Here is a 13,641-nt window from a genome sequence, read left to right on the forward strand (position 1 = left end):
ATCCTGTGTACTTACATGTCTCCGAATTGCTGCTCATACTTCTTCTTCAGTTTGGAATTCCTTAACTCCATTTGTGCTGCCCAAATCCTAATTGTTATCCAAGGTTTAGTTCAAACACTATGCCTTCCATGAACTCTCCTCCTACCCCTCTGTCAGAATTAATTAACTGTTATTATCAGCATCATTTTGTGTAGCTTGTATTTGGTGTTTCATTTGCTTGATATTATTGTTAATTATTTATATATTGGTGTTTGCTACTAGATTGTAAATTTCATGAGGTCAAGGAATGGGCCTAAGCTCATGTATCTCATTTTTAAAATTTCCAGGAGGTTGGTGCCTCTTGGGCTTTTTCTTCTTCTTTTTCTTTTTTTTCCCCTAGATTTTATTTATTTATGAGAGAGAGAGAGCCCGCGCACACAAGTAGGGGCAGGGGCAGAGGGAGAGAGAGAAGCAGACTCCCGGCTGAGCAGGGAGCCTGACACCTGGGATTTGATACCGGGATCCTGAGATCATGACCTGAGCCAAAGGCAGACACTTACCAACTGAGCCACCCAAGTGCCCCATTGGGCTTCTAGAACCATTTGTGATTTTTCTTTTTTTTTTTTTAAAGATTTTATTTATTTATTTGAGAGAGAGAGAATGAGAGACAGAGAGCACGAGGGGGAAGAGGGCAGAGGGGGAAGCAGACCCCCCGCTGAGCAGGGAGCCCGATGTGGGACTCGATCCCGGGACTCCAGGATCATGACCTGAGCCGAAGGCAGTCGCTTAACCAACTGAGCCACCCAGGCGCCCCATTTGTGATTTTTCTGTGGCCCTCAGGGAAACAAGCAGAAGTTCTTCTTTTATTTGCTTTTGTAATGATTTATAATGCACTGGGACGATGTTATCAGCTATGTTGGATTAGAACACAGAGCTTTACACCTCAAATGCAGGCTTTAATTCCAACCTAGGCCTATTCTCAAATTGCTCCTAGTAGAGTAGGGCAAATAGACACGTAAACAATAATACCTTTCAATAAGCACAAGAGAAAGATCAGCTAAACTAGTGTGTGTAAGGGGTAAGAAAAGCTCCTGGAAGAAGTGATGGTTTAATTGAATACAGAGCAATGAGTAGACAGACAAGGGGGGAGCTATATTCCATGCAGAGGGAACAGTGAATACTGTTCCCAGGGCAAGATTACATTTGGGCAAGAATGTTCAGCAAGGCTGAAAGAATTTTTATGAAAGGGTAGAGAGTGATGAGTGGCAGGCAGGCACCACATGATAATGGGTTTTAGATGCCAAGGTAAAAAGTTTGAATATTATCCTGAATGGAGGCATCAGGCTTTGGAATCCAATGGAGCTGAGTTCAGGTAGTTCTTTTTTTTTTTTTTTTTTTTTAAGATTTTATTTATTTATTTGACAGAGAGAGAGACACAGCGAGAGAGGGAACACAAGCAGGGGGAATGGGAGAGGGAGAAGCAGGCTTCCCGCAGAGCAGGAAGCCCGATGCGGGGCTCGATCCCAGGACCTGGAATCATGACCTGAGCCGAAGGCAGACGCTTAACGACTGAGCCACCCAGGCGTCCCGAGTTCAGGTAGTTCTTTACCTACCTTGTGATCTCGGAAAAATTACTTAACATCTCTAGGCTTTATCTTTCCAGTAAAATAATACCTAGCTTTCAGGGTTGTTGAGCATTAGAAACGATATACATAAGGCATGTCGCACATAAGCAGATGTTCAGTAAACGTTAACTATTAATATTAAGAGGATGAGGGGCAGGCACCTGGGTGGCTCAGCCGTTTAGTGTCTGCCTTCAGCTCAGGTCGTGATCCCAGGGTCCTGGGATCGAGCCCCACATTGGGCTCCTTGCTCAGCAGGGAAGCCTGCTTCTCCCTCTCCCACTCCCCCTGCTTGTGTTCCCTCTCTCGCTGTCTCTCTCTCTCTGTCAAAAAATAAATAAAAATCTTAAAAAAAAAAAATTAAGAGGATGAGGAGTCACTGAAAGATTTTAAGGCAGAGTAACAGATCAGTTTTGTTAGAAAGATTGCTGGCAGAATTGAAAAGGATGGTGTCTTAGTTTGGGCCACAGATGTGGTGGCTTCAGCAACACACCTTTATTTCTCACAGTTCTGGAGGCTGGAAGTCTAAGATCAAGGCAGCTGTAGATTTGGTGTCTGGTGCAGGCCCTCTTCCCGGATCATAGATAGCTGTCATCCTCACTGTACCCTCACATGGCAGAAAGAGGGTGAGAGAGCTGTCTTGGGGTCCTTTTATAAGGACCACCCTCATGACCCATTCATGCTCCAGAGGCCTCACCTGATACTATCACAGTGGGGATTAAGATTTCAACATACGAATTTAGGGGAGGAAATACAAACGCTCAGACCATAACAGATGGATTAGAGCAGGGAATCCTGTTAGAAGCAGAGAGAAAAGAGTTCAGTTTTAGACAAGTTGAGTTTGAGATGAGCAAGAAATGTTTAGGAGGCAATTAGACATATGAAAGTGGTATTTAGGATGAAAGCCTGAGCTAAAGATACGGATTTGAAAATGATCAGTTACAGTTCGAACCATAGGAGTAGATAAAATTATTCTGGGAGAATGGGGAGAACTGCTCTTCATAACCTTTTTTTTTTTTTTTTTAAGATTTTATTTATTTATTTGAGAGAGAGAGAGAGCACAAGCAGTGGGGGTAGCAGAGGGAGAGGGAGAAGCAGGCTCCTTACTCAGCAGGGAGCCTGATGCGGGGCTCGATTCCAGGACCCTGGGATCATGTTCTGAGCTGCAGGCAGCCTCTCAACTGACTGAGCCACCCAGGTGCCCCTCCTTTTTTTTTTTTTTTTTTAAACTATGGGTTTTTATTCCCCTCCCACCATGCGCATAACACCCAAAATTTTACATGCAGTTTTAGGTGGTTCACGGCATCACTCTCCAAACCCATCTATGGACCTGTGGGTCCATGGATATCTTAAAAACCTGTAATACCAAAAGAAGGAAAGAAGGCTAAGGATGAGTAAACATTTAAGGAGTGAGCAGAAGAGAAGGAATAACCAAAGAGGAAGGAGGAACACTAGGGTGGAATGGAGTCTCAGATTCAAGAGGGAGAGTGAGTTTAAAAGGTGAAGGAATGATCAGCAGTGTCTTCTGAGTTGGCAGTTAGGTAGGTGATTGTGGAGAAAGCAATTTCAGTGAATTTGTGGGGCTCAAAGCCACACAGGTCACATGGGGGGAATAGGAGGTGAGGAGATGGAGACAGCATTGTCATCATACTTGTTCAGGAAGCCAAGGGGAAAGGAAAGAGAGAAGTTAAAGATATACAAGCTAGGGGATAATTGTTGGATTAAGGTTCCCAAAGAGAAGGGAAGAGGTGGGATCCAGATTTTAGGTGGAAGGACTTGCCTAAGTTTCCAAAGGACATCTCTGCAGGTGAAACTAAAACAAAGAAAATTGGGGTATGTATTGGTAGCTTGGTGGACTGTAATGGCTTTTAATAAAAGTTGGAAACAAGTATTAAATCCTTCTAATTAAGTAACCCCCACATCATTCATTGGTGCCTCAATATGTTCAATCTTAGAATTTCCCAGTGGGCAGTTGGGTTCTTTGTTGGCAGTTCATAGCCTTTGGTACAGCCAAGTTTATAAGAAGCATCAAAGAATATGGCCTTTGTTAAATTGACTGGGGTATCTTGAAAATTCTACCTCCAGTGTTAGGTAAAATGATCTTTGCTGGGCCTGGAATTAAATTAGGGATTTATGTGTAGGGAGCCAAACCTAAAACTTTAAAAAATTTGAAAGTCTGAGCTGTTTGGCGCATTCTGAAAGTTTAATAGTTGGTTGTTCTTTGGCTTCTGTAGTGAATTTCCTTGCTAGAATATTATGATCTCAAACACCAGGCACTGCAGTATCTATCCTCTTGTCTTAATGCTTAAATCAGGAAAGAACTTGCATGTACTTGATGGGTCTGCAACACAGGATCCTAAAAAAGGATCCTTCAGCTTTGGGGGCACAGTTGTTCCATAAAACCCTTTTCTGAGGAACTTATGGCTCAGCTCTAAAGCAGGCTAGCTGGTATTAAGAAGAGCTTGTAGGGCGCCTGGGTGGCTCAGTCGGTTGGGTGACTGCCTTCGGCTCAGGTCATGATTCTGGAGTCCCGGGATCGAGTCCCACATCCGGCTCCCCGCTCAGCAAGGAGTCTGCTTCTCCCTCTGACTCTCCCCACTCTCATGCTCTCTCTCTCTCCCATTCTCTCTCTCAGATAAATAAATAAAATCTTTAAAAAAAAAAAAAAAGAAGAGCTTGTAATCATGTTTCCCTTAGTAATTATGACCCAAATAAATACCTGGACCTCTTGCCGCTGAACTGAAAGTCCGTTTTTTAGCTATTGGAAACAGTAAGATGGACCAGCGTCCATTGTGCCCTTCGCATCTTCAGGTCTAAAATAAAAGAGGCAGTGGACTAAAAAGAAATCTCATGAATTCCGCCTCTTCTTGTGTGTGTGTGTGTGTACGTACGTGTGTGTGTACACACAGGGCTTGAACTCACAACCCTGAGATCAAGACCTGAGCTGAGATCAAGAGTCAGATGCTTAACTGACTGAGCCATCCAGGTACCCCCTGCGCCTTCTTTAAAATGTTGATTAGTTTAAAAGGAAATTCGTTGGGGCGCCTGGGTGGCTCAGTGGTTAAGCGTCTGCCTTCAGCTCAGGTCATGATCCCAGGGTCCTGGGATCGAGGCCTGCGTCGGGCTCCCTGCTCTGCAGGAAGCCTGCTTCTCCCTTTTCCACTCCCCCTGCTGTGTTCCCTCTCTCGCTGTGTCTCTCTCTGACAAATAAATAATAAAATCTTTAAAAAAAAAAAATAAAAGGAAATTTGTTAACTTTTCCTTTTCCATCTATGTATTATTTAACCTGTCATGGCAAACACATACAACTTTTTAAATAAGTTCTGAAAAGAAAAATAACAAGGAAAACTTGTGTCTCCAGAGTGAGAATTTTGTAAAACTGGAAATGGTCAATCTTGGTTATGAAGGTATTAATGTAGTGAGGCAGAATGGGTCTGGTAGTGGTGAAATGTAAGGGGGCAGAACTTTTAGTTGGCTTTAATTTTGTTTTCCCATCATGGCTGCATGTTTCAGCACACAAGAGACACTTATTGGGGTGTTGGGGTTTCTTACATACTGGACTTTTTTCCGTAGGTAACTCGACTCTGATTTCATTCTGTGTTTCATTAGCCAGTCTTCTAATCATATATTGGCCAGTCAAGAAATTTTTGTTTTAGGTCATATCCTGCAGAGCTGTAGCTGTTAGCAGCTTTGGCAGATACAGAAAGTAAAGCATGATCTCTTTCCTTAAGGAGTTAGTGATCTCATTGGTGCTGTAAGAATAAGCATATTAAAAGTTCAGGACTCTCTGTATAACTATATAAGTGCTGATTGAGTGATTAGCATAGTAAGTACCATAAAAATTTGTAGGACAAAGAGACTGTTGAGACCTGGAGTTGTCAGGAAAGGCTGCCAGAGTAATTTTTCTCAAGCACACATCTGATCATGTCATCTCCTGTTTAAAATCTTTTGAAGCTTTCCTTCACCTTCACCTTCTACCAATTTCTTAGTGGTAAAGTTTGGACTCATTAGCTTGTAAGAAAGGTCATGATTTGGCCCATGCCATCCTATCTAGTTTTAAGTCTCTCCACTACCTAATACACATCCTGTCTTTCAACCATCCTTGATTCTGTGCACTTCTCTGAACATAAGCTCCTGGTTGTCTCCATGAATTTGCATTAGGTGAAATTTGCATGTAGTAGCTTTGTCCCTTCCCTTTAAATTCTTGGCTAACTTCTACTCATCTTTTAAGGTTTAATTAGATTCATTCCTCTGGAACCTTTCACTAACTGCGCATGTTTCCCTCTCCTGTTCAGGTAGCTTAACCATTTTTCTTCTGTTCTTGAGCACTCTGTGCTTAGCTCTGTTTATAGCACGTATCAAACTGCACGGAAGTTAATTCTTTTTTCTGCTAGACTGTCATCTATTTTATTATTTTTACTTTTATTTATTTTTTAAGATTTTATTTATTTATTTGACAGAGAGAGGCACAGCAAGAGAGGGAACACAAGCAGGGGGAGTGGGAGAGGGAGAAGCAGGCTTCCTGCAGAGCAGGGAGCCCGAGTGGGGCTCGATCCCAGGACCCTGAGATCATGACCTAAGCCGAAGGCAGACGCTTAATGACTGAGCCACCCAGGTGCCCCTATTTTATTATTTTTAAAAGTAGGCTCCACACCCAGTGTGGGACTTGAACACATGACCCCAAGATCAGGAGTTGCATGCTTCACCAACTGAGCCAGCCAGGCGCCCCAACTGTCATCTCTTTTAAAGATAGGGACTATGACTTTGGTATCTATTTTTTCTTTTTCTTTCTTATTTATTTATTTATTTATTTTTAAAGATTTTATTTATTTGGCAGAGAGAGACACAGCGAGAGAGGGAACACAAGCAGAGGAGTGGGAGAGGGAGAAGCAGGCTTCCTGCCGAGCAGGAAGCCCGATGTGGGGCTTGATCCCAGGACTCTGGGATCATAACCTGAGCCAAAGGCAGATGCTTAACAACTGAGCCACCCAGGCGCCCCTATTTTTTCATTTTAAAGATTTTATTTATTTATTTGAGAGAGAGCATGAGCTGGGGAGTGACTTTGGTATCTATTGTCAGAGTCAAAGACAGGCTCTTCCAATCATGTAGGTCCTTAATAAAGTTGTATTCAAAGAAGAAATGAGTGAATGAATGAACTAGATTTTAAAGAGTAAACAGTATTTGGGGTGCCTGGGTGGCTCAGTCAATTGAGCATCCAACTCTTGATTTTGGTTCATATCATGATCTTGGGGTCGTGGAATTGGGCCCGGCATCGGGGACTACATTCAAATAAACAAATAAATAAAATCTTTTTTAAAAAAGAGTACTATTTGGAGAGGTAGAGAGGGAGAGAGCATACGGTGAAGAGAAAATAGTGTGAGCAGTGTTAGTGATTTAGATGAGACTGCAGTTGTAAGCTGATTCTCATTCAGTCTGTAGATGACACAGGCTTGGAAAGGATAATGAAGATGTTGGATAATTGAATCAGTGTCTAAAAAGATCAAAATATGGTGGAATGAATGATAGTGGTCAAATCTAATAAAAATCCCGCTTCGAATACTTGCAGGGCTCTATTAAGTGAAAGGTAGCCTGGGGCGCCTGGGTGGCCCAGTGCGTTAAGCATCTGCCTTCGGCTAGGGTCGTGATTCTGGGATCCAGCCCACATAGGGCTCCAGCCCCACATCAGGCTCCCTCCTCAGCAGGAAGTCTGCTTCTCCCTCTGCCCCTCACCCTACTCTTGCTCTCTCTCTCTCTCAAATAAATAAAATCTTTAAAAAAAAAAAAAAAAAGTGAAAAGTAGCCTACACTTAAAAAAAAGTCTAACAGTTCCAAACGAGAGCCAGTAGGGAGAATTTATAAGGAAGCAAATGATGACATATTTATAGAACTATTAAATCTATATATTGCTTTAGGAGGTAGTGAATTCTCTATTGAGTTTTAAGTATCGGGAATATTATAGAGTTATGCAGGATTTGGGCAGACCTTTCAACCCTGAACAGGTGATTCTTTGTTGTTGAAGGGAATCATGTTTCAGCAGGGAATAAGACTAGATAACTAATTCTAATTCTCAAGTTCTGTGGTATATAATAGGAAGAGATCACTGTTCCTTGCAAAGCAGGAAAAGATTCAAGGCTGAAAAGAAGGATGTGAAGTTAAGAGCAAAGACAGGGATGAGGTAATACTGAATGGCTATAAACTCAGAAATGTGAGTAGGTAGTACATTCACCTGGAAGTGGAGAGAGAATGTCAGCATTGTTCAGAACGGTAGCTATGTGGCTTTTACTAGGCAGTCAGTTAGAAGGGAGTAACTGGGCTGTAGGGAGGGAAGACCTCGCTGATGTTTGTGCTGAATACTAGTGAACCAGAGTTCTTTAATTCTGCCACTTTCTTCTGAAATGCTCCTCTGACTTGGAGAAATAATGGAAGAGTCGAGCAATGGTGGTAATTCAGGTTCTTAGATTGTCATGGTGAACTTAGTGGTAGAAGGTTAGGCAGGTGACAGGTCCTGGGGGATTAGTGATGGCAGCTTTAATTGCTTAACTGTGTTGTCTAGCATAGACCAGGATAAGCTTAGATTCTCTTAATAAAAGGGATAAAATAAGAATGGAGTGATAAAGCTTGGGAATGATTAGGATGACTGCTAAGGAGGTGTGTTTGGAGCAGGAATGCAGTGTGACAGTGTGGTGGCTGGATATGAACTGGAGATGAAGTAAGTCAAGGATGATGCCAGAGGATGCATGTGGAGATAGTAAATGTGAACTAAGTTGTTGGGAGTTTAAGGTAGATTTGCCACTGGGAGGGGAGCAGGCAGCAGGGAGTGGTTGATGACAGCGAGCATGATTTGAATAAAATAGGGGGATGGCATAGGCTTCAAATAGAAGAAAAGGAGCAAGGCTGATGGATCAGTGGTCTGAAGTGCTCGGGGAATTGGAGATGTGGGAGAAAAGGAGTCCTCTGCAGGACCGGGCCTCTGGAGCAGTGATTGCCAAGTATTGGCAGTCATGTTTTTGTGAATGAGGTGCACAAAACTGAGAATGAAGGAGAGTGTGCCTACAAAGGAGTGGCTCTGTAAGACTTGGGAGAAGGAAGAGGTGGGGGAGATGTGTAGTGCAGGTAAACTGAGCAGCTTTCCGGGGTTGCCTGGTTGGTAATGGCTGTTGAGGAAACGGGAGCTAGGGGTAGAAACCGGGGCAAGAGAGGGTGGGAACAGAGCACTGGTCCGGCAGATCTGTATGTGAAGAGGAAGATGGAACCGTTGCAGTACGAGTGACCCAAATGCCAAGGCCACTCGACCTCTTCTGCAGGTGGTGTTCACAGCTTTGGCTTCTTGGAGGTTGCTTTGGGGGAAGCAGAGACTCACTCACTCCCCAGATTATGATGCTAAGGAGACTTTGCCATGGCCTGGTTTTGAGGCATATGATTCTGTCTAATCTACAAAGTGGCAAGATGGTCAGGACAGAAGAGGAAGTTCAGACAGGCCAAATCTTCCAAACAACAAGACACTTTTCTTGGGTCTGTGGAAACTATCTCCACTGTCCACGGAGAAGCTGGGGTGTGGATGAAGCAGGGGTAGGGCAACTTATCCGGGCCATGCTAAGCCAATGCCTTCTCTGTGTTTCCTTTACAGATGAACGGGACCGTGTTCAGAAGAAGACGTTCACCAAGTGGGTCAACAAGCACCTGATGAAGGTAGGACTCCTTTGGAGATGCTGCCCTAGCACCTCTGGCTGCTCTTGGCTGGATCTGTCAGTCCCTCCTCATGGATAGTTCAGATTGCTTGTCATGTGCTCGATGGAGATACCCATGTGACTTTTTAAAAATAACGAACATAGTCATAACAGTGTGGAAACTTGTACTGATCAGTTTCTTGGAGAGGATAGTAATAAATGCCATTACCTCAGAATGTTGAGGTGAGGATACCAGGGGGTGATTCCTGGATTCAAAGAACACTTTGTTCCTAGCTTTACAAATTATTTTATAAGCTCCCTTCTTTATTTTTATTTCTAGATCTGATTACTGTGTAAGGATGGGGCAGAGAGGTTTTTGTTCTCTTTCTAAGTGCACAAATCTTAAATGTTTAGTTTAAGCAATTTTTGCATGTGTATATATATACATTATAACCACCATGCAGTTTAAGATGCAGAACACTCCAGAACGGCTAAGACTGGGGGGAGATTTTATCACTGTTTTTAAATAGAGGAGAAACCAAGGCAGAGGCATGTTAAAAGCCCACCTAAGGATAAGCAGTATGACTAATGTGAAGTCCAGATTTGAAAACAACGTTTTTGAATAGTATATAATAATTACTCAAATAATTCACATAATTTTGAGTTATATTGATTACTGCTCTGGGAAAGGTCATCAGTGACCTCTTAATTGCCATATCCAGTAGCCTAGTTTTATCTTCCTCTTACTTGATTTCTCCACAGCATCTGATACTGTTGACTAACTTATCCTTAAAACCGACTCTTATGTTGGCTTCTAACACACTGCTTTTTCCTGAATTACCTCTTTCCTCTGTGAATGCCTTTTTCTTTCTCTGACTCCTCCATGTTGCTGGTCCCCAGGGTCCTAACCTTACCCAATTTCTTGTTTTGTTCTCTGTACTCTTTTTGGGCAGTCTCATGTGTGTTAGGCACAGGGATCACTGGTGATGTGGAACGCAAGGAAGCCCAAGTAGAAAAAGCATATGAAGTGATCTCAAATCTGGTGTCTGGATGCAGCAAGGCTTTATGAAAACTAAACATTATCAGGCGGCTACTCCCTCTTGTTATTGAGGGCTTTGTGTTGTCTTGTTTTTCTTTCTTTCCGTATGTCTCCTACATTCATTGCTTCTGCCATTGCTTGTGTGAAAGCTGTGGTGGCTGTCTCTCAAATGGTGATGTAATTTGTGGCTACACCAAACACAGAAAATCTGATTGGCTGGGATGTTCTTTTCCTCCATGGGTCAGGTGTCCATCTATAGCTCAGTAATCTATGGCAAGGGAGATGGTTACATAAATCAGCATGGCTCCTGAGGGCCACTGTTTAATGGGGACTGCAGGTGAGGGCAGTTTTTAAAGTACAAGATCTGGATAAGGACGTAACAATAGAGCCATGTCCTATATTCTTTCCTAAGCCAAAGACAGTGTACTGGGCATGTTCATCTGGATGTCACCCAGACGTATCCCGTATTCAACACATCCCAAATTGCTAAATATTTTCATTCACGTACTTAGCTATCCAAATTAGGAATCTAGAACTCTTTTCAGTCTGCCCATCATCTCCCTTGTCACCAGCTCCAATCAATCACTTCCAATTCAGAAAAATGCTTGCACCTGACTTCTCTTCTCTATCCCCATGACCTCTGCCTAGTCCAGGGCCTTTTCAGCTTGCCTTGATCACTGTAATAGTTCCTAGTAAGGTTTTCTGTAGTAACACTGATAACGCAAATAGTAGTAATAGTTTGCTTACCGTAAAGCTGACATTCTGGACTAAGTCCTCTACGTGGATTAGCTTCTTTACTCCTCACTGAACTTATGCTGTAGACTCTTTCAATTTTCCCATTTTATCAATGAGGAAAATGAACTTTAGAGAAGTTTACTTGTTCAAGGTCATGCCACTATAAAGAGGCAGAACTGAAATTTTAGAATTCAGGCAACCTAAAGTCTAAAACTTGTGCTCTTAACATCTGCAGTAATGGCCTGCCTTCTCCCTACCTTTCCAGGCTCATAGTGTCGAATTCCCTTTATACCTCAGGCACTTGCTGAACCATGTGCCGTGCTAAGAGCCATGTGCATGCTATTTTATGACGTATCCTTGCTCATGCCGCTCCCTCTGTGTGGAGCCTTCTCCAATCTCTGTTCTGCCTGCGTAACCCCAATTTAACACCATCTCAATAGATATTTTCCTGAATCTCCCATATGGAATTGACTACCCTTTTCTTTGTGCCCTCACCGTATTCCTTACGTGCTTCTGTTACAGCACATGTATACGTTCTATATCTTTCTGTTGATTCTAGCTTGAAGGCAGATATTGTGTCTTATTATTAGTGTCAGGATAAAGAGAAACGAAGAGAGACAGAGAGAGAAAACTGCTATTTTCCTCTAATTCCTTCAAGATGTACCATTTGCCTCCAGTTTGCTGATGCAGAACTTGGTCATGATGCAGAGTCCTTGACAACCTGGTTCCAAGCTGCCCAGCTTCATTTGCAGGCATTGTCCCCTGTGTAGCCTGTGTTGTGGCCACATGAGATAAGTCACCGCTCCCTAAACACTGTGTGCTTCCACACCTCTTTGCTTATTCATCTCTCTCCCTAGAATGCACGTCCCAATCTCCTCTGCCTGGCCATCACCCACTTACCCTTCAAGGCCCACGTCCAATATCACCTTCCTGAGAATCTGACCTCCAGTCCTCAGACTAAATTAATCTCAGCTCTCTCTCTCTTCCACGCCACTTTGAAGTGATGCCTTGTGTGTTCGTGCATTGGTCTCCCCTATCAGCGTGCTCACCGACGGCTCGGACTGTGTTGTATTACTTTCTCTACCACATACTGCACCACAAATATGAGAAATATCCAGGATTTGTTGCCTTAAGTAAATAATATTTTAATAGTGTTTTATAGCTTACAAAGCACATTCCTATCTGGCTTGATTCTTATGATAACTCTGAAGGCGGTAAAGTTATTTCATCCTCTCAGTTTTCCCAACTAAGGAAAGTGAGAATTAGAAGGGGTAAAGTGACCTTCCCAAGACCATACAGCTAGTGAAGGAGGGAGCGAGGGACCACTCATGAGTCTTATGACTCAGATTACCTGTTCTTTCTACTAAAGATGCCCCCAACATATTCTTTCATGCCTCCTCTCTAACAATTGGAAGAACTGAATTTATCCTGACTCAGGCTTGCCCCCTAAACTTTGTAGTTGAACACAAATGCCCTGGCTCTCTGCTGTTGCCGGTTGGACCTCTGCCTCAGTGCTCCGTGATGACAGGAGGCCCAGGGAGGGAGAAACGAGGAGATGAACACAACAGGGCATTGTTAGAAACTGGAGGCCAGCCAGAGCTTTATTTCAGTCCCTGGCTATTTTCCCTCTCTTCTCGGACCCCCAGCCTTATAGTTCCAACAACATTTTCTCATCTTGGGATATTTCAGAGAGAGGGATTCACTGCTAATCAGAATCATTGCTCCATGCTGGTATTCTTTGAACTTTGGGCTGAGAAATATGGACTGAGATTTGTTTTTTGTAATTCAGGCATCCCTTGCCATGCTCCCCAGGTACACCCAGATTAATGTGGCTGTTGGCAAGTAGATGGATATAAGATCAAAGCAACCAAGCCTCTCAAGTTCTGGATTGAGTTGACCTAGGATCTCTTGGATCCCCAGCTATCTCTATGGGAAACAGTTTGTTGTGGAATAAGCAAATTAATTCCTCTTTATTAGTCGAGAACACTGCTGGTCCAATCTTAAAAGAGGTTTGTTAAGGCTGTTGACATCTGTAATATATAAATAACCTAATTTAGAATGCAAGCCTCCAAACTGAAGTGTTCTGGGCATATGCTAGAACCGTCAAAAAGAAAAATCTAGAGGCGCACCTGGCTGGCTCAGTCAGTGGAACATGTGACTCTTGATCTTGGGGTTGTGGGTTTGAGCCCCACGTTGGGTGTAGAGATTGTTTAAAAAAATTTAAAAATAAAATAAATTGTAAAAAAAAAAAAGGAAAAATCTAGAGTTTTATTATTAAAAAAATTTTTTTTAAGTTGGCTCCATGCCCTATGTGGGGCTCCAACTCACAACCACAAGATCAAGGGTAGCATGCTCTACTGACTCAGCCAGCCAGGCACCCCAAAAAATCTAGTTTTAAATGAGGTATTATTTAAATTATTTATACCGTGTCTCTAGGTCCTGGTAGCTGATAAAGTTTATGCTCCCAGAGAGAACTCCCAGAAGGGATGAGGGAGCTGAGCGCGTGAGTTCCTAAGGAGGAGAAATGCTTTCTCTGATCAGTTCTTGTTGACTTCAGAAGTTATAGGTAGAAAGGAGAAACCAGTGTTTAGTCTAGCAG

General features: G+C 42.9%; 1 protein-coding gene across 11 annotated transcripts in view; it reads left to right on the top strand.

Annotated features, from left to right (window-relative positions):
- The window catches only part of MACF1 (microtubule actin crosslinking factor 1), a 338,282-nt gene that overhangs the window by 120,232 nt on the left and 204,409 nt on the right, over positions 1-13,641 (top strand). For all 11 annotated transcript variants that reach the window (XM_081818157.1, XM_081818158.1, XM_081818155.1 and 8 more), the window contains one exon: positions 9,229-9,290. In XM_081818157.1, the coding sequence (XP_081674283.1) occupies positions 9,229-9,290 (62 nt within the window). The remainder of the gene's footprint in view (positions 1-9,228; positions 9,291-13,641) is intronic.

Source organism: Leptonychotes weddellii, chromosome 4, assembly GCF_054177405.1.
Source record: "Leptonychotes weddellii isolate Sample4059 chromosome 4, ASM5417740v2, whole genome shotgun sequence".
Lineage (NCBI taxonomy): Eukaryota > Metazoa > Chordata > Mammalia > Carnivora > Phocidae > Leptonychotes > Leptonychotes weddellii.